This window comes from Daphnia pulicaria, chromosome 1 (assembly GCF_021234035.1).
Source record: "Daphnia pulicaria isolate SC F1-1A chromosome 1, SC_F0-13Bv2, whole genome shotgun sequence".
Lineage (NCBI taxonomy): Eukaryota > Metazoa > Arthropoda > Branchiopoda > Diplostraca > Daphniidae > Daphnia > Daphnia pulicaria.
In genome coordinates this window covers 10,598,089-10,616,835 of record NC_060913.1, presented here as the reverse complement: position 1 = coordinate 10,616,835, position 18,747 = coordinate 10,598,089, and the positions used below count along the sequence as shown (strand labels likewise).

General features: G+C 42.5%; 3 protein-coding genes across 7 annotated transcripts; 1 reads left to right on the top strand and 2 right to left on the bottom strand.

Moving 5' to 3' along the window:
- Positions 1 to 449: 449 nt before the first annotated feature.
- On the bottom strand, positions 450 to 12,376 carry LOC124344363 (neuroglian-like). 3 transcript variants are annotated; one of them, XM_046797919.1, is made up of 17 exons: positions 12,056 to 12,375; positions 8,065 to 8,257; positions 7,661 to 7,790; positions 7,288 to 7,403; positions 6,884 to 7,217; positions 5,608 to 6,411; positions 5,220 to 5,311; positions 4,855 to 5,136; positions 4,241 to 4,771; positions 3,997 to 4,167; positions 3,702 to 3,902; positions 3,341 to 3,611; positions 2,939 to 3,267; positions 2,654 to 2,864; positions 2,460 to 2,569; positions 1,996 to 2,155; positions 450 to 1,874 (listed from the first exon to the last, which is right to left on the bottom strand). In XM_046797919.1, exons 2-16 carry the CDS (start codon positions 8,135 to 8,137, stop codon positions 2,070 to 2,072), a joined length of 3,741 nt encoding a protein of 1,246 aa, XP_046653875.1. In that variant the 5' UTR covers positions 8,138 to 8,257; positions 12,056 to 12,375; the 3' UTR covers positions 450 to 1,874; positions 1,996 to 2,069. The 3 variants fall into 3 exon arrangements, with proteins under 3 accessions (XP_046653875.1, XP_046653866.1, XP_046653858.1); XM_046797910.1 differs by lacking the exons at positions 1,996 to 2,155; positions 12,056 to 12,375 and adding exons at positions 11,488 to 11,607; positions 11,706 to 11,779; XM_046797902.1 differs by lacking the exon at positions 1,996 to 2,155 and having other exon boundaries at positions 12,056 to 12,376.
- Positions 12,377 to 14,241: 1,865 nt separating this feature from the next.
- On the top strand, positions 14,242 to 16,679 carry LOC124347660 (haloacid dehalogenase-like hydrolase domain-containing 5). Of its 2 annotated transcripts, none has more exons than XM_046798468.1 (8): positions 14,242 to 14,505; positions 14,578 to 14,787; positions 14,875 to 15,078; positions 15,139 to 15,303; positions 15,370 to 15,416; positions 15,489 to 15,677; positions 15,756 to 15,945; positions 16,019 to 16,679. In XM_046798468.1, the coding sequence occupies exons 1-8, from the start codon at positions 14,383 to 14,385 to the stop codon at positions 16,169 to 16,171; spliced, it is 1,281 nt and encodes a 426-aa protein (XP_046654424.1). In that variant the 5' UTR covers positions 14,242 to 14,382; the 3' UTR covers positions 16,172 to 16,679. The 2 variants fall into 2 exon arrangements, with proteins under 2 accessions (XP_046654424.1, XP_046654425.1); XM_046798469.1 differs by having other exon boundaries at positions 14,387 to 14,505; positions 14,594 to 14,787.
- Positions 16,680 to 16,741: 62 nt separating this feature from the next.
- Positions 16,742 to 18,602, bottom strand: LOC124348711. Of its 2 annotated transcripts, none has more exons than XM_046798987.1 (8): positions 18,424 to 18,602; positions 18,154 to 18,379; positions 17,932 to 18,089; positions 17,711 to 17,863; positions 17,531 to 17,649; positions 17,338 to 17,468; positions 17,195 to 17,236; positions 16,742 to 17,109 (listed from the first exon to the last, which is right to left on the bottom strand). In XM_046798987.1, the coding sequence occupies exons 2-8, from the start codon at positions 18,324 to 18,326 to the stop codon at positions 16,995 to 16,997; spliced, it is 891 nt and encodes a 296-aa protein (XP_046654943.1). In that variant the 5' UTR covers positions 18,327 to 18,379; positions 18,424 to 18,602; the 3' UTR covers positions 16,742 to 16,994. The 2 variants fall into 2 exon arrangements, with proteins under 2 accessions (XP_046654943.1, XP_046654945.1); XM_046798989.1 differs by having other exon boundaries at positions 18,154 to 18,373; positions 18,444 to 18,602.
- Positions 18,603 to 18,747: the final 145 nt, after the last annotated feature.

The window sequence follows — 18,747 nt, the reverse complement described above, 5'->3', positions numbered from 1 at the left end:
CGAAATATTATCGACCCCCTCGGAAGTCTCTAATATATCCTAAATACATTACATAATAGATGCGTTAATGAACAGAGGGAATCACGACTCTGAAAGTCGCAATGAATCACATCCATGACGAAACTGTGTGACAGGACCGCGTTCGTGAGCTGATTGTTACATCCGAAGGGCTGTAAGTAGTACGTGCATAATTGCATATTATACAGCGGCCGGTTGGTGTCTGCCAACGAAAGGAAGCACGTAATAAAATTGAGCATGGCATCATGCGAGCCATATATACGGACAGCCCCGGATCGAATCAATAAAATATGGCTGTACATAATACTTCCTTCCTCTTGTTAGTGGCATTTTTTAAAAAGAAAAGGCAAGTTAATTGAATTAATTTTGCCTCTCGAAATACGTTTAGTTTTGAAGGTAACAATTTAAAAACAAAATAAATGGTTAGAACATGTGTGTCGAGCTTTTATTCAAATCAAATCCATTCGGTTCATTTTCCAAGGAGAAAGGGGAAAGAGGGCTTCATATATAAAAATATAAGCTGTTTCCCCGTTCACATTCGGCAGCTGTGTTTCTGTTCGCAAATACGTCGGCTACGGCTTTCAATTTCATCTAGACCCAGAATTTAACCATGGCACTCCCTCTTATATAATATTTAACTTTTTTGTTTGTTTTTTGTCTTGCTCGTTAGATCACTTCGCAATGTTTTTAAAACAGGAAAACAGTGCGCTGTTATTATTGTTAAAGTAAAACTGTAATGATGGTGACCATTAATTAGCCTGCTTTCTCTTTCACAAACGAATGATTCTTTCGCGGGAATGTATATAAAGATCAATACACAAACATGTGTGGAAGGACAGAAGCGGGCGATTGAAAAGATAAAAATCGGCGGACGATGACAAAAGAGGGGATTTGGAAACCAAAACAAAAATAAGTAAGAAAACTTGAGAATCAAGAAAGAGAAAAAATAAATCAAAGAGGACGGTTGTGATTGGCGGATTGGCCAAAAAAGCTTCAAGCTGCCGGATTGAACACACACAAAACGGAGAAGAAACTAAAAACACAATTTGCTGGCTTAAAAAAAAAAGTAATTGCAGATCTTCGTACGTGAAGAAAAATTCAGATCGATTGCGCAACCTCGTGTTATCAAGATCGCAAATAGTCCAAAATTTTTGTTTTGGCTCTTTTGTGCATTTTTATGTTGTTTGAGGAGGATGATGTAGCTAGTGGAAGGGTGTGTGGAGGAGTTAAGAAAGGGAAACAGGGTTATCGTCCAAAGAAGAAGCAGGAGAGAAGCATGTATCGGCACTAGACACATGTAGAGTGGGGGGTCATGACTCCATGTAGGCACCTGTCAACAACTCACTCCCCCTTTCAACACACTAGCAATTCGACGACGACAGCGTATTTTTCTTTCGGTCGCACGCGCACATAATTTGATATGACAATCAAGTAAGAAGTCAATTATAACGAAAGAAAGTTGGGGGGAGATTCAAAAACAAATGAAAAAAAAAAAAAAAAAAGTTGGAAAGAAAAAAAAAATTGTGTGGAGAAAAAGTTGGCGGAAAGCTCATAACAAAGCATCGGCATTGCACAATGTACACAAGAGAAGAAATGATGAGATTGCGGTCCACAAAAATAATTATGTTAGCCTTTAGTTTTTCTGGGAGGCTGACGGAATAATAATAATTTAAAAAAGAGAAAAAAAAATCAAGGGTGGAGGGAACGGTTAATCTTTTTGTTGTAAAGTGTGAAGGAGAGAAAAAAAAAATTTGGTTTTTTCTAAACAATAGTTGCCACACTAGCTGTCGTCAAGGGGGTCGGCAGTTTGCTCTGACCGTATTGTCCAATAAACGAACCACTTTCAGCAAATTCACCTGGAAAACAAAAATGATGGTTAGAATTTGAGCGTTGAATTAAATTTCAGGACGATTAAAAAAGGTTCAATGACAAAAATCGAACTCTATTGATCCGACGAGTGATTACAAGTGTCATTACCTGGCAACATAACAGAACTATACAGTCGGCTACGTTGAAAGAAGAGGCAGTTTTATTTATTCTCTATTTTTATTTTAGACAAGAGTGGCGAAAGCCGATGATCCGTCTCCACGTTTCTTGCCGTATTGGCCGATAAAAGAGCCGTCTTCATTCATGCCTTCTACAATGTTTAAAAATAAATAAAAAACAGAAAAACAAACGGACAAAACAGAAATGAATAATCAGGCAAACTTAAAAGTGTCACAGAAATTTCAAACAAGTCGTGCACAACACTGAAAAACAATCCTATTGAAGTGAACCACACCCTCAACTGTTTGAGCTTTTTAAACGACTCCACCCTTTCAAATCCAATAAAATTATTGATCCAGATCGTGTTTGGCGCACACAAGTGTAGACAACGTAAACACAAAGAAAAATTACGACATAAACAAAAACTAAAAGGATCGAAATTTAAGATCATTTACCTGCTTCTCCTTCTCCGTATTCGGCCATGGAGTCATTATCCTCGCTCTCGGGCGGCATTTTGGCTCCGCTGCTCAAAGAGGCTTTGCTGGGCGCCCGGCTGCTACCAACTCTAAATATAATACACATATCAAAAGGGAGAGTCAAGACTAGGGAAATGTGCCGATTAAATTTGTATGCTCGGTACACAACGTACGGTTGCGAGTATTCGTGGAATCCGGCGTCCTCGTTGAAATCCTTGCGACCGTGAGTGGCTTCTCTCTCGTGGACAGCGTACTTTCCACCTCGGTTGCGTTTAATGATGCAAACCAGGACCAGGACCAAGAGTAATAATGCAAGGGCCAGCATCATGCCGATAAACCATCCCGTCGATGCCACAGCAGAAGCTCCTTGGATGTACGGTCCATCTGCGGGGGTTGAATCAATCAGAAATGTTCGAATAATTGTGTGTGAATAGATTTTGTGTTATTTAAACACTTACCAGCATACATCTCGACCTCTTCTGGGTCGCTTTCGGTGAAGTAGTCACCGTCGACGACGACAGCGCAAATTTCGTAGAGTTGGTTGGGCTCCAGTCCGCGTAAAATGATAAAGTTCTCGTCGAATTCATCTTCGCTCTTGATGTAGATGGTCTCCCCTTTGCGTCGGTACTGGACGAAGAAATGGGAGCCAGGCTGGCCGTCGACATTCGGATGCCAGACGACTTTGATGGCCGGCATTCCGTTGTCCAACGTCACCTGGTTCCACGTGAATTGCGGCTTGTCGGGCGGATAGGCATTTCCGTTGCGCGTGTTTCGTTCGATGTAGTAACTATTGGAAAAGAGCGAAATTAAAATTTCATTTCACGGTGCGTACAATTATAGAATGTTTAAATTAAACTTACTCATCTCCTTCGCCGGCAATGGTCATGGCTTTGATGTGAAGGCGGTATTTAGTGTTGGGCTCGAGACCGGCCAACTTGGCTCGGGTCTGAGTCGGATCCCGAATGGGCGGTTCCCTTTCGATCTGGGGTCCGATTTTGGTGCCTTCCACTTTTTCATAAAAGATTTTGTAGCCTCGCAAATTGCCGTTGGGCTCTTCTGGCTGCTTCCAGATCAAGTAGAAAGCCGAAGAGCCTAGAGGGGCGGCTTCAAAGTAGTCCACTGGTCCAGGTCCTGGTAAAAAAAGCAGAGTAGTGTAAAACGCAACAATAGTGACATAATGATAAGAAAAAAGCCAAACGAGGTTAAAATATGACTACATACTTCCTTCTGGAGTCTTGAAGGAGAGAACGTCGCTGGCCGGTCCTCGGTAAGCCGAATTGATGACGCGAACGCGAACGAGATTGACAGTGTGCGGGACAAACTTGTTGACGAACGCCTTTGAAGCGTTGCTAATCATCTCACGTGCCCGAATTTCTCCTTCCTTTTCTGTCCAAGTCTCAATCTTGTAGCCTTTGAAGTGTCCTGAATGTGGGAGGAGCCAATGACGCACAGAAATCCATTCCATCAGGTCAGAGATGGCAAGAAAAAATAAGTGAGAGGAGTGATTTGCCTTTACCTTGGACAGAGTCCGGATTGACGGGATTCCAGGAAAGGATCGCGCTTCTTTCATCGATAATTTGATTCAAAGTGAAGTTGGATGGCGCCTCCAGCGGAACGTCCTCTCCGGAATAGCCAGTCACTTCTTGAGCTGCCACATTGGCCTCGCCAATCTGATTAAAGGCCACCACTGGACCGTGACAAAAACATTGATGAGGCAACACTCTGAATGAAAATTTGGATTTCAGTTTCTTTTCTTTTACCTTTGATGCGATAGCGTTTAAAAGTGGGTTGATTGGGGATGAGGATGGACGACTGTCTCCAGTCGGAAATCATTTCAATGTTCCAATCTTCGCCGGGAATGTCGCGACGCCAATACACTCGGTAGTGGAAGTTACGCCCGTTGTGCTCGATCTCGGGCATGGGGTTCCAAGTGACGACCAAATTTGTGGGCGACGTGCCGCGTCCCTCCACGTTATCCGGGTTCTTGTTGGGCACGTCAGGAGGCGTCGTGCACATGGAAGAGTGATCCGATGGAAGCGACGGGCCAATCTTATTACGGGCAATGACGCGGAAAGTGTAATTGGACCAAGGGCTCATCTCAACTTTGAAGCGCGTCTCGGTGGCCGGCACGTTCTCAAATGACACCTCCCAGCTGTCCGGCGTGAAACTCGTGTTAAATTGTATCGTGTAGGTCAAGATAGGGGCTCGATTGTCGCCGGAAGGCGTCCATTCTATGGCTGCATCGCGGTTGTTGCACTGGATGCCCACCATTCTCGGTCGGTTGGGGACGTCTGTCGAGTGAAAATGTTGGACATGTCGTGACGCAATGATAAACTACCGCATCGAGTAGGGGGGTACTTTTGCTTTTTTATACCTTGAACGATGAGAGTGGCCTTGTCTTCTGCCAAGTCGAGGATAGTTTTGGCACGGCATGTGTAGTCGCCAGTGTCCAGCTCGGTCGTCTTGGTGATGGTCAGCGACGAGTCCTGCGATTGGACGAACCGCGGCTCCTGCTCGAAATCGATCAATTGATCGGCGTGCAGCCACTCGATCGTCAAGTTGAGCGACGAGTCCGCAACGGCATTGCAACGGAAAGTGGCCGTCTGTCCAGCAGCCACTTCGTAGTCTTCGGGTCCATCCCTGATGACAGTTCGCTCTACAAAGAGAAATGGCATTCCCGAGAGAAATTAAGACATTGGCACGTTCAAAACCAACAACCAAAATTTCATTCAATCGAACCTTTGACGATGAGAGTTCCGTTGGCGTTGGCCGATCCGAATTTGTTGGTGGCGTGACAAGAATACACCCCAGCATCAGTGAAGGTCACATCCCTACAAATTGAATTCAAAAAGAAATGGACGTGAATTTTTCAATGGAAAACGTGCGGATCGACACGCAACACGCCCGCATGGCATCCATTTTCCCAACAATGGCCTAGCCCTGGCAGCTGTCGAAGCGGAAGCGGAAAGAGTGGGTGCATGCGGTTGGAAAGGAAAGAGCTAGGGGGAGGAAGCCCGTCAAAAGCAGCTGTCACAATAGATTTCACTTTTCATTCTCTCTTCTGTTTTATCTTTCTTGAATAAAATAGAAAAGAAAAGCCGACAATCATTTGATCAAGAGACGCTACCTAATTTCCAGATCGCCGCTGTCCATGACGCGGTAGCGTCCACCAGTCAGTTCCAATCCGTCGCGAATCCACTTGACGAGCGGCTTGGGCGAGCCGAAAACTTTACAGGTGAGATTGACGGCCGATCCGTCGACGGTGGCCGTGTCGTCAGGGGCGTCCTCAATGTCGGGCGCCAAGGCCAAGACGTTGAGGTAGACATCCTTGTAGACGTAACCGATACTGTTGGTGGCGTTGCAGCCGTAGTTGCCCGTGTCGCTCTTCTGCAGCCGCTCAATGACAATGCGGTTAGGGAAGACCTTCCGGCGCGGATTGACGGCCGCCTCTTCGATGGGCTTGCCGTTGTGGATCCATTTGATCTCGGGGGCCGGCGAGCCGTTGGCCTCGCATCGGAATTCGGCCAGCTCGTCTTCGGCACCCACGTACACTTCCGGCTCGACGGTGAAATAAGGAGCCGCCAAGACCTGGAGGCTGATGGAATAAGACTTGGCCAGTCCGACGCCGTTGCTGGCCTCGCATTCGTAGTTGCCGGCGTCCTCAGAATCGACACTTTTGATGATCAACGTCTTGCCGTAGGAGGAGTAAGTGGTACGGCCGGCGGGCAGAGCGGCGCCTTCCTTGGTCCAGCGGATCTGTGGGAGAGGAGTGCCGCCGAAGACGCACCACAACTCGATACTCTTGCCACGATGGGCCACGGCGTTTTTACGCGACACGTACTGCGTGACGGGTTCGTGGCGATTCTGAGCCGCGGCGCTGCCAGTCGCGATGACGTCCAGGTAAACTTTGTTGCCCAGTTTATATTCGTTTCTGCATTTCAACAAATGAAAAGATGGAAAAGTTATTATTTATTTTTAATTTAATGATCCGTTCCAGTTATCACCCTCCAGTCAGCCGGAAATGTGTGCCCATCATGAAGCCCACCCGAAACCTGAAGGAAACGTGATACGCGGTCACCTGCACGAGGGGATAACTACAACCACCAAGACGCGTTCGCATCTCAGATCCCATCACATTGGCGCCGACTGTAATAACACACTCGGCCATTTTTCTTTATGAAATTATTTTCTTTTTATTCCTTTCCACCCCACCACCCACTTTTTATTTTCCCAGCTATTCCGGGGAAGGTCATCCGACGGACCGTGTTCAAATCGATTGCCCACGGTACCGTAGATGTGGCGGTTTTCCATCTATATTTCCTTTTTTATTACTGGACTGTTTTTGTTGTTGAAGTACTGGGCCCCTAATTATGTTTAATTTGGTGGACGGGGGGCGGACGTACCGGAAAAGAGAGGTGGCTGAGCAGGCGTAGACAAAGTCATCGCTGGTGTCTTCGCGTGTGACGTTGGAGAACCAGAGCGTGCCCTCCGGATCGACCGTCATCCTGGACGAGTTGATGCTGCGCAGGGCTCCGTTGCTGTTCTGCATCATCCAGTAGACGGAGGGTTTGGGCCAGCCGTCGGGCGGCTGGCAGCGCAAACTGAATGGCGAGCCCTCCTGGGCCGAAACGGTCATGGGCGGCTCGTCTTTGAACGAATTGAGATCCGATTTTCGGACAAAAACCGAATTCGATGTCGCCGTTCCCCACTCGTTGGATGCGAAACATTGATATTGCCCTGCAGGATAAATCAACATTTGAATTAAAAAGAAAAATTAAGATAAAATAAATAAAAATTCCAGACTGACCGATATCTTCATCTCGGGGCGTGGTGATGACCAGCGTCCCTCTTCCGGGCTGCTGAGAGATTCGGTCGTCGTAGGACTGCCACAGGAAATCAAAACCGTTCTTGACCCATCGGTATCTATTAGACCCCGGCGAAAAAACAAAAGAAAAACAAAATAACAGTCAGTGACTGCAGGGAACAGCCGGTTGACAAGGGATGATGGGCGAGGCTGGCTTTTTTTTTCTCGGTCGTGATGGATCGTGACCCGATGGTCCGACGATCCATCACCAGTCGCTAATGGTACTATTCAATTAACTGGAGTAAAGGGGAGGAGGAGGAGGAGGAGGAAGCGGAGCTCTCTCTTGGTATTTAAGGTTAGGACTATATCCACGTACTTTGGGGCGGGTTCGCCTTCCGCTTCGCATTCGATGATAAACGGTTTGTCGTTCTCGTCGATCCTCTGCGCCACTTGGAATAGGAGTTCGTCCGAAGGCGGTTGTTTGACAACTTGCGGCGGTGATTGAACTGTTCAAAGCAACAACCAGAGAAGAAAACAGAAAATCAATTTCAATTCCCCCACCGAAGAAAAAGAAAACCAACGGAAGTTGTCAGTTGATTGGATAGACACTCTTGCGGCCAGCCGACTATATAGCGAGTCAGACTTTCGTGACAATTCAGCCGAGCCCTCCAGTCATCCATATATGAAGAAGCGTGTCAGTTCGCTGACGACCGACCGACATTTTATCTATTCCGTTGTTTCCTTTTAATTTGGTCGGTATCCATCAGGTAATTTACTTACCCATCGCTGTTGTCGAAGCCATGTAGAAGAGAACCATTAGCAGGCCGGAAGTCCCGAGCCGCGGGCCGGCCATTTTTCGGTAAAGTTTTTTTTTTGACTTTTTTTTTTTTGGTTGGGCTATAACGTCGGGGTGGGGTCGCGGGCACTCTCCTTAATTGGCGTGACAAAACTTTCACCTGTGCAAGCAGGTGTACTGTAACAAAAAAAATAAAATAAAAGATAAAAGCAAAAGACATTAACAAAAAAGTTAAGTAGTCTTAGTCTAATAACAAGTAAATGAGTCTAGACTAGGGGATCTCTGGCCACTCAAAATGGATGACAGCACGCTCAAAGTAGTTTTCGCGTGAGTCTATAGCTGCTGGCTTTCCCCGCTCACGAGAGAGTCGCCTAGTAGTACTACTCCATAAAAGTGAGAACTCGTTTAGTGTTGGCCCAACCAATCGATGTAGCAGCCAAAACAACAGAGAAAAACTTTTTGGATGGAGGGGGGTTGGTATTGATCTTTGCGTCTCTCAGGAGGGACAGGGCCGTGATTGGGTTGGAAATGGAAGGATAAACATTGTCATCCCTCCTAAATCTCCTAGCAGACTATTTTTCTTCTAGCTCTCTCCCTGCCTGCCTTTTATTCGGATGATTTTGGGCATTCAACCAAGTCACGATCTCCAACACACACACACAGAGACAGCGGACATTTCCAGCTGACGAGGTTCTCCGAAAAGGGAAAAAATCCAAAGAAATCGAAATGGCATTCAAGTTCATTCAAGTAGAGCCGCAAAGAAGGTCGTTCCCTTTTTAGCTAAACAAAAAACAAAACAAAATAAAAAGAATGAAACAATAGATGGGCAGTAAGAGACGACAGTCAGGTTGGTCGACACGCAACAATGCTCGGCAAACCAACTTACTACTACACACTTGATATAGCCAACTACATTTACACTGTATGTGTGTGTGTGTGTGTACGGCCGCAGTTGGGGCTCTAGTCTCACCACTTATTGATCCAGTTGGGTGGGGAGAGAAAGGCAAGTTTCTTCGATTCCGCACGCTATATAACTGCTGCGGCTCCTACTCTCTCAGCCCCCCCATCAAATAGTAACATCCCAACTCCCGAAAGATCTCTTTTTTTTTTTTGGTAATTGCTCATTCCCCTTCAAAGAGCAATCCAAAGTCTGGGTGGGCTGCTATTCTGCCGGGGCCGATAACGAGTCGACGGGCGTCATATAGGCTGGCAGGATCAAGTGGATCAAGTCCGCTGTTGCCTTTGCTCCACTCCCGGCCGTTACTAATGAACATTAGGAGCTCCGCATCGACGACAATAACATGACCTCTGTGCATCAAAACGAGAAGATTCCCATCGTTTTACGCTCGGCCCGGCATCAATAAACAAATAAAAGAATATCAGGACATTCAGTGGCGGTTGCTGCAGTCGGGACCGAAATTCCTCACACAATGAGACGCTGCTGGCGGGATTGGATGGATTCTGATACGGCGGAAGGCGCCAGGATAAAGAAAATAACGTCCCCTCGAAAGAGTCTAATGGGTCATATCCGCTCCTACAAACGTCCCAAGACCAGTTAATGGAAGAAAGCACGCCGCTAAATTGAATTTCTTTTCGCGTTGAAAACGAAACCCAAGGACATTGTTACGGTCCCAGACGTCGATCAACAGGTCACGCTCTCTTCGTTCTCGTTTCAAAAAATAAAATTGTCGTCTGACGACTTTTTACTTTTTCTTTCCCCCCCCCCCCCTCCGTTCAGAATTCTTCACGAAACCCTCGTAACCCGCAAACCGAAAATAGATCAATGCCGGGTTTCTTATAGCATAAACGATGAAGCGAGATTGGATCAGTGTCCATAACTTTTTGAACGATCCCATCTACTATAAAATGTGGAGGGGAGGACTAGACGGTTCGTTCCTGTTTTCACCCCAGCCCTCATGGTCGTTATCAAATGACGACTCCCTTTTCGATTCCCCCCCCCCCCCCCCTTTTATCTCTACATCCAGTGATCCGTTGGTAATGTGCTAAAGAGAGAGAATTCAATTCCATCTGATAAGCAGAAAACGGCAAGGATAGATGATACTCACGAATGAGAGGGGGTGACGAAAAGAGGGTGGCGGTGGTGGAAGGGGGAGGCCATTTCTGATTCACTGCGCAATGCAATTGAATTTTTCACATCCCAGAGTCACGAAATGACGAAACGAGAGCTGCTGGACTTTAGCTTCCCTATTTCCTAACCCCCTTTCCCGTCTTCCTGGCGGATCGAAGGTAATAACGTCGTGAGAGCCGAGAGGGGGCGAGAGTAGGGATGAGTCACGACTTATAACTAGGGGGTACTACTACATACACTCCCGCGCAAAGCACAGCGGATGTGAAAAATCATGGAAGAGTTCCAGGACTTTCGTCGTCGGAGACAGTCAAAGGGAAAAAAAAAAAGATTAATTCTTTTTCTCTACATCACAGGGCGGAGGGGCTTTGTTCCACTTCGCTCAGTCATTCACATCTGACACAAGTGCCACACTCTGAAAGATAACTTGAAGGCAAAAGCAGCTTGAAACGGATTCGTTCTTCCGCTTAGTGGAGAGAGAGAGTTTCCCATTCCTTTTTTCTTTTCACACGAGCGGAAGCCAGAAGGAGGAATATATCAATGCGTGTGTGCATATCAATCCGACGTAGGAGAACTTCCTGGGCAACGCATTTTCAAGTCAATCAAAATCAAACGACCAGATTGTCCCATCATCCAGCTATGCAAATGTGAAAAAACACCCACAGTTCTCTCTCTCCACGCCCACACGTCGTCGTCGTCCAAGTTGGAAAAGCCTCTACTACTAAGGAAGCTTCTTAGACATGCAGAATATTCAAGGGATTGGCTGTGCGTGCCGTTTAAAAATTCCGTTCGATCAAAAAGTCCAACGAAGTGGTGGGGGGATTTCGGTTTGGACGCCACTGTCCGTCTCGAGACGACGCTGATTTTAAGCGCCGACAGGAACACAAGAATGAAAGAAGAAAAAAGCTTTTAAATCTATCTAGAATGTAAATGCAAGATGATGTCTTTCTGGGATGTTGTTCACGTACGTCAAAAGCGAATTCAGTCGCACTAGCGCGTGACTTTCACCGGGCGTGTTGGGTCAATATTGAGCGTCGTGGGAAGGAGACGTTGGCTGACCCGCACCCACTCTACTAAACAAAACAAAAAATCCCAACGAACGAACCAAGACAATTGTTACAAGGGTCTACACTCTACGGGACGTTAGTTGTTGTTCTTTCTCTCCCTGCGTCATCGTTCATCATCACCATCTCCAATAGTTAACCATGTCCGAGAACGTGTAGACAAGGTATAACAGAGGGGTGGGTGGGGGCGAATTGACTAGATGGTAGATAAGATGGTCTTCAGTTGTTGGGTCGATTCTAATCAAACAAAACCCCACCTTCGTGTGTGTGTGTGTGTACACACATTTCCTCTACGTCACTTTACACACGTTTTCGAAAAAATCTGGGGATAAACATCCGGATTGACCAACTCTCACTGCAATACAATATTTGTCTTCCTAGAAAATGAGAAAGAAACCAGTTACTTTTAAAAGGGAGAATATGTCAGGCCTAACATGGAAGGGGGACCAATTAAAATGAGATTCTCGTGTATAACCTTGCTCCGAGCCTTAACGAGCGTCTCGTCGACAATACGAAAGCAGGAACAACAAAAACTACCGAGCTGTGGGGTGTGTGTGTGTTGTCTTTCTTCGCCTTTTGTTATTCGAGGAAAAAAGAAAAATATATACAACTAAAAGAACCTTGGATCTGTTAAAGTGAGGATGACGAGTGAGAATAAACATTCGACGAACGTTTTTCCCGATACGAAAAATATGTAAGTGTTTGGCAAGTCTAGATCTGAACCAGATGGTTGGTTAATCTGGATGACTCATTGTAGTAGATAGATTTATAAATATATAATAAAGTCAATGACTGGAATTTCCTGTCGGGATTTTTATTTTTTACCTCTCTGCTTTTCCGGTGAGCAAAACGAACGCGATTGTTTAGGCCTTCGCGATGGACGTTGCAGATATGAACACAATCAAACCAAATCCATTTGGTTGACACACAATCACCAGTCTCTCCAGTTGAGATTCTTTTTCACAATTTCGTATGAGATTGATCCACAAGATATAATTATTAAAATAGAACAAATTTGCACAACTCCAAAACGTCCAAGGGGCTTGGTTGATGTGGGGGAACAGAAAGAAACGACTGAAGCTATACGCTTATAGATACCCCCCTAACGCTGGGACCACGCCTCGAACAACTGAAAATGCCACACCAATGCCACGGGCTACTTTATCAACAGGACGGGATTCGTTTCTTCCAGCGCAGCACTACTTGCACCATGCTTGCACACATTCACCTGACATATTTTCAGTAGTTATAAAAAAAGATGGAGATTTTTTAATCAATTACGAGATCAATGGCCGTTTCTTAAACCTGAATATGAACATTTTCTTTAGTTATTTGCGTTTTTTAACACAAGGAAAAGGACACATAGGAAAATCTGGCAACTAGCGCCATCTAGTTGCAACAACTCTATCCCAGACGGCTTTTGCCTAAACGAAGCAAACAAAATTTGATGATGGTTATTCTACTAGGGGAGGATAAAAAAAAAGGAAAAAGTTTATATTTTAAGAAAACAATTGCTAAAAATTTAAACGTTTCTTTAATGAGAAAAAAGATTCAGAAAAGTTGAGATCAAAATTAGATGGCTCTAGCTACTGGCCTTTCACATTTTTTCCTGTTATTTTGAAAAATAAACGGCACAATTTTCAAATTTAACGATCTAAAAAACTCACGTGATTGATTTGTAAGGCCCCAGCAATTAGCAGCATTACGTAATAATTTAATGAGCAACTTGTAGGTCATCTAACAAATTGCTGAAAAGGTTATTCCACTTTACTGCAGCTTTTTTTTGTGCAGTAGTCGGCCGAATTTTAAATTTTAAAATTTAGTTTCCTCCGGACGTTTTGTATAGTTTATTTTCCCGACTAAAATAGGATCTCTCTCAGCACTACTGTGTGGGAGTGCAGGAGTAAATAAGAGAGACACTCATTTTAACCTAACTTAATAAATCTTTAAAATCCCAGCAAGGATATTATAAGCTCAAATGACATGAAAATTTATTCCACACGGTAATTCTTTTTGTCGGGGCGTGATCCTTAAAACTTTTGAAATGCAGCTCTCATTATTTTCAAAACTTGGTTTATTTTTTGGCTTCCCCGTACTGTTCCTGTGCTAGTAAATTACATGCATGTGTACTGTGTAGGCGTAATAGAGGGCGATGCTAGTCGATACTTTTTTATTTGACCCGTGGGAGGTTCGTAAGGCATTGACGGAAAACTGTATACAAAGCAGAAATATAGCCCATCATTGCTGATTGATGATTATTTCAGAAACCCGCGCCGGAAATCCCAGAGGAGGATATTATGCAGCCACTCATTTAGTAATACAAGTCAGAAAGCCAAAACTAATACAAGTCAGAAGGCCAAAACTTCCATCGGAAACCATGCCGAATTCAAAATATAAACTTGATAATGCACATATATACAAGATTTAGAATGTAACAGCTGCGTGACGAAGCTCTCTCCGAAAATTGATTCAAACAAACATTCTTTATCAACAGAAAACATACACACAAATATTTACGTGAAGTAGTCTCTAGAAACAGCTCAACGCTGCGAAATTGATCAAAGACTTACAGCGTTTCTTTTTCTACTCTTCACGGAAAAGTTTCAATAACATATAATACTCGCTGAACTCGCAGCTTAAAAATGAGCCCTGAACATGAGCTCAAGGCTGCTGAAATATACATAATCTCTCCTAACATTTTCTAACAAACATTTCGACGGCCTTTTTCTTTCGACGAAAAATGCAGAAATAGAATTTAGCATCAGCGTGTGCTAAAACTTCCGCTGAAGCTTTTCGACAACTTCTCCTAAAATAAGAAGCGCAGATGTAGACAACACACATATGGCCATGCGATCGGAGTGCCATTTCCACTATTTTCTATCCAGAAAAAGTTGGTGTAATCTTATTATCAATTTTCCAGTAAAAACTAAAAAATAACACGTTATCGAGAATCGAGCATCATCTAGTGGCCTTTGGCCTACAACATGGAGTTATTTTTTTAATGAGATTTGTAAATAGTAGCAGACGACGGTTGGCGGGCGTGACAATTTCTCGTGACGTCGATCGTTCTCTTATTTTAGAATTGTATTATATTAATTTCGCTGTAACCTTGAGGGCTGCTAGTCGCGCTGTTTTCTGTGCAAATAACAAATATGGCCTTTTATTTACATCCAATCAAATCCTTATGTCAGCCTCGAACCGTATGTAACATTTTCGCCAAATGCCTCGCATCTCCCATAGCATCTCAAACAAAACATCGAGCAATCTGTACTACTGTAAGTAGTTTGCCTAGTCTGATAACAGTTTCCATTATTTGGTGTGTTGAAGTACATTTCTCTTATCATAAGAACCCTGTCTTGGCAGAGTTTGGGTTCATGTTTGATATAGATGGTGTCATTGTTCGAGGGAAAGAAGTACTGCCAGCAGCTGTGGAATCTTTCAAAAAACTGGTAGACTCTAATGGAAAGTTCAGAGTTCCTGTAATATTTGTAACCAATGCTGGGAATAACCTAAGATGCCAGAAAGCCCAGAAACTAACAGATTTGCTAGGTGTTGAGGTAACATGCGTCACCAATAATTTCAAATTAATCATCGATAATCAAATTATAAAAAAGTTTACCCTTAAAAGTGTTTTCATCTATTAGATCTCACAGGAGCAAGTGGTTATGGCACACAGTCCATTAAAGATGTTCAAGCAATTTCATAATAAGAGAGTCTTGGTTTCTGGACAAGGACCAATTCATGAAATTTCCAAGAATCTTGGCTTCACCAATGTTTGCACAGTGGAAGATATTCGCAAGGCTTTCCCTGTTCTTGATGTTGTTGATCAAAAGAGACGAGAAACTATGGTAATGAATTATTCTCAGTTTTTTTTAAACTAAATTAAAATATTCAAATGAATTATCTAGTTGAGGACAATCGATGAGAAATTCCCGCGCATTGAGGCTATAGTTCTGATGCAGGAGCCAGCAGAATGGGATTCGGCTCTGCAACTGATCATAGACGTTCTCATGACAAACGGAAAATTACTGGACCCACCCGCTAAATTACCGTATCCTCATATTCCTTTACTAGTATGTTATTTGTTGATTATAGTTTTGCTGTTGTTTAAAATTCAGAACATTTTTTACAATTTTTAGGCTTGCAATATGGATCTCCAATGGATGGCTGAAGCCTGGATGCCTAGGTATTGTTTCGCGAAGAAATGTAAGGGTTTGGTGTAATAACCATCATTTAATTGAAACTGTTTACCAAACAGATTTGGTCATGGCGCATTTCTAGTATGTTTAGAAGAATTGTACAAAAAGATTACTGGAAGAGACATGATCTATACTGCGCTAATTGGCAAACCGAGTGAGCTGACGATGCATCACGCCGACAACATGTGTCAGGCTCATGCTCAATCATTGGGAAACCAGGGTTCTGTCAAAAGAATCTATTTCGTGGGGTGAGTTCCCTTATTTGCTGATCGCGACATTTTTGGTGATCCGAGAACATAAAAATGTGTGCTTGTACTAAATTACAGAGATAACTTGAATACGGACATATTTGGTGCAAATTTATACCACCGTTACTTGACACGACAGCGTTCTGGTCGTGCAGTTTCTGGTATTGCAGCCGCTGTAACCGGACGTGGTAACCACAATTGCGAGTTAGAAATTGAAACGGAGGACGTCCACGCTTCGGCTGAGGAATGTCATAGTATTCTAGTTCAGGTTAACACTTTTCTCATGTTTTCTTTTGTGCAATATTTAAAGCGAGAATGTTTTTGCTTTTTATTTATGACAGACTGGCGTTTATAATGCTTCTTCTGATACCTTTTCTAACCATTCACCAAGAGATTTTTTACCAGTGGAAGAGGGTTTAAGAGAGCCTGCGTTTTGCGTGCCTGATGTCTTACGAGCCGTTGAACTGGTTTTTCAGCAAGAAAAATTTGACTGAGCATTGCTCGATTTTCGATGATAAAGTAGGTTGTGAATTTCTAGTTCATCGTTATGTTTTCTTTTGGGTGTTTACTTTTTAGGCATAGATTATAGTTTTGAAATGAAATAATTCCCTTCTTCAAAAATCAAACAGTGCATCATTCTGCAGCCTGGATTTTAAAAAAAAATTCTCGTTTGACAGTCTATTTTCCCTTGATCCATGAACACTATACAAAATTTTCAATTTTCTTGTTCCACCACTGCATTATCACAATTGCAATGTAATAGTAGTTTAAACTACATCCCGGTGATTTTGCTTGTAACATTTAATGCAAGATTTATGTTAGGTTTAATTAATAATTGCTGCACTTCGTTGAATTTTATCATTCAATTCATCGTAAATCTACTGGTTAATCCATCTATTTATGAAATATGTTAGCAGAATTCAAAATATCCTACATTCTTTCCTATTCTTCAAGCGTGAATATACTGATCTGTGATGACGCAAATATAAATCTTCAGAATTACAAAAAACCTCTTAGTCATTAATTTATACAATTAATCGTGCTCACAAAGTATCTACAATATCTTTTATGAGATATATGAAAATTATTTCGTGTATTGACTTGTTCCCTCGTCTAAACAATTTGTGCGCGTAATACTCCACGTAACTGTGTAATACTACTAACACAACTACACAACTAAATAAGAAAACAGAAATTATATATTCGCAGATCATCGTTTGGAATGTTTTTTTACCACTGTAACGACCGTTTCCAATGACTAGAAACCGCAAATCGCGTAAATGGTAATAATAAAACTAAGGTGCAACTAAGATTAGTTCACTTAGCGTTGATCAGCCAATTGTACTCATCGTGAACTACTTTGAAGCGGCCAGATTCAATAAGTTCAATGATCGTCTCCTTTCGAGAATCTGGTATGTATTGGCTAATCCACCTAGATTATTTTTCAGGGAATTTAAGAAAAACAAACAAATATTGAAGTTTAACAAAACAATTTACTTAATGATCTTCAATCTTACCGGAGAATATCTTTGTCGTTAGATCCGAAGTCAGCACCATACCTAATAATTTATTAGTAATGAAAATGTTATAATTAAACCTTACCAACAAATATACATAGTATGTTATGAGGCATATAAATTAGAAATGAATTAGGACTTGCCACAGCAAAAGTTTTGATAGATGAATTGTGCTATTCTCAATCTGAACAGTTTCTGAAAGAAAATTTGTGGCAGAATTGCTCAATGCTGCCTCCAGATTATCTTCATTATATACACCAATAGCAGGACATGACTATAACATTATGGAACACTAGTTAGATATTAATAAAACATTTGTAATCAGGAAAATGTTACCTTGCCCCCACAATTCAAAACAAAATGTATTCGGGGATCTAATTCTTTCAAGCTGAACTGAACGCGGGGGTCATCATCTTTAAAAGGTTTACTGAGTGCTGAAGGATGTCTTGTGTTGGCTAGAATGTTAAAACAAACAGATAAAGATTTTAAACACATATACGTAGGGAAATTTTTTACCGCGTAATATGCCGTGTTCAATGTCATCCAAAGAGAAAACAAGCCCACTAATTTTGTATGCTGAATGTTTCCAGAAATTAGTAACTTCTAATAAAGAACTGGGCAAAGGTTCAACCTTAGAAAGGGCATGAATTGTTAGTGTGTTGTATATGTCTTTAAATAGAAAAAAATGGTTTTTAGTGAAGATGTATGTTCATGACTTGGTAAAAGGGGGGAAATACTTATGAAGAATGCTTTTATTTGAACAGGGCTTAAATCAGCTAATTCTACATCAGCAAGTTGTACTGATTGGGCTTGAAATTCTTTGAACAAATTATCATTCCTCAGTTCTGCGTAATCAACTGATTTTCCATCTTCAGACAAATATTTTCCTTTCAACCTAAACAATGTAAAAATGATAATAGATATAATGAGTCAAAATTGAAATAACAATAAAACCATACTTCAGTATCATTCGCTGCAATGAAGCAGCTACCTCTTTGGCGGAGCTGTGTTGAATCACTTCTCCACTTGGTACATTCAGAACATTCATTTCATGGCTTATCGATAGATTCATTATGAAAAATCGGTATGCATCCGATGATAATGAACGTAATCGTCGAAAAGAATTCCCCATTATTGATCTGTTGTTTGCAAACGTCAGATGGCGTGTGTCTCATAACCCTGATAAAAAAAAATGCAATGAAATTCAATTCCATTATCATGCCATAATGTTGAATTTTGGTTGCTTCACATGCGGCGGTTGCTCTGATTCTCCATTACAAATCTCCTCACTAAAAACCAATGTGTATAGCACCCAAGAGCACCTGAAAATGACGGGAACTTTCATTCAGTTTCATTTTTGAATTCCAATGTTTTGAATGTTCCAACTTCCAACTCTATTTTTTTCTTTTTTTACTCAAGTAGTTCCTTTGTCCAACACAGTCCCTAACAAAACTTATGAATTTGACCGCCAGGTGGCAGCGACGTGTCGGACTAAATTTTCAACTTAATCCCGTGGACTTTTCGTTCGTAAAATTATTCTAGTAGCCAATAAC

Coding starts and splice junctions, on each gene's coding strand:
- LOC124344363 (XM_046797902.1), bottom strand. CDS start 8,137: ATGGCCGGCCCGCGGCTCGGGACTTCCGGCCTGCTAATGGTTCTCTTC. Junction 3,612..3,701: donor CTTCAAGACTCCAGAAGGAA/GTATGTAGTCAT, acceptor TTTTTTTACCAG/GACCTGGACCAGTGGACTAC. Junction 3,268..3,340: donor ATTGCCGGCGAAGGAGATGA/GTAAGTTTAATT, acceptor CTTTTCCAATAG/TTACTACATCGAACGAAACA.
- LOC124347660 (XM_046798468.1), top strand. CDS start 14,383: ATGGCCTTTTATTTACATCCAATCAAATCCTTATGTCAGCCTCGAACC. Junction 15,304..15,369: donor ATCCTCATATTCCTTTACTA/GTATGTTATTTG, acceptor TACAATTTTTAG/GCTTGCAATATGGATCTCCA. Junction 15,946..16,018: donor GTCATAGTATTCTAGTTCAG/GTTAACACTTTT, acceptor TATTTATGACAG/ACTGGCGTTTATAATGCTTC.
- LOC124348711 (XM_046798987.1), bottom strand. CDS start 18,326: ATGGGGAATTCTTTTCGACGATTACGTTCATTATCATCGGATGCATAC. Junction 18,090..18,153: donor TTGCAGCGAATGATACTGAA/GTATGGTTTTAT, acceptor TACATTGTTTAG/GTTGAAAGGAAAATATTTGT. Junction 17,110..17,194: donor AACGACAAAGATATTCTCCG/GTAAGATTGAAG, acceptor AAAATAATCTAG/GTGGATTAGCCAATACATAC.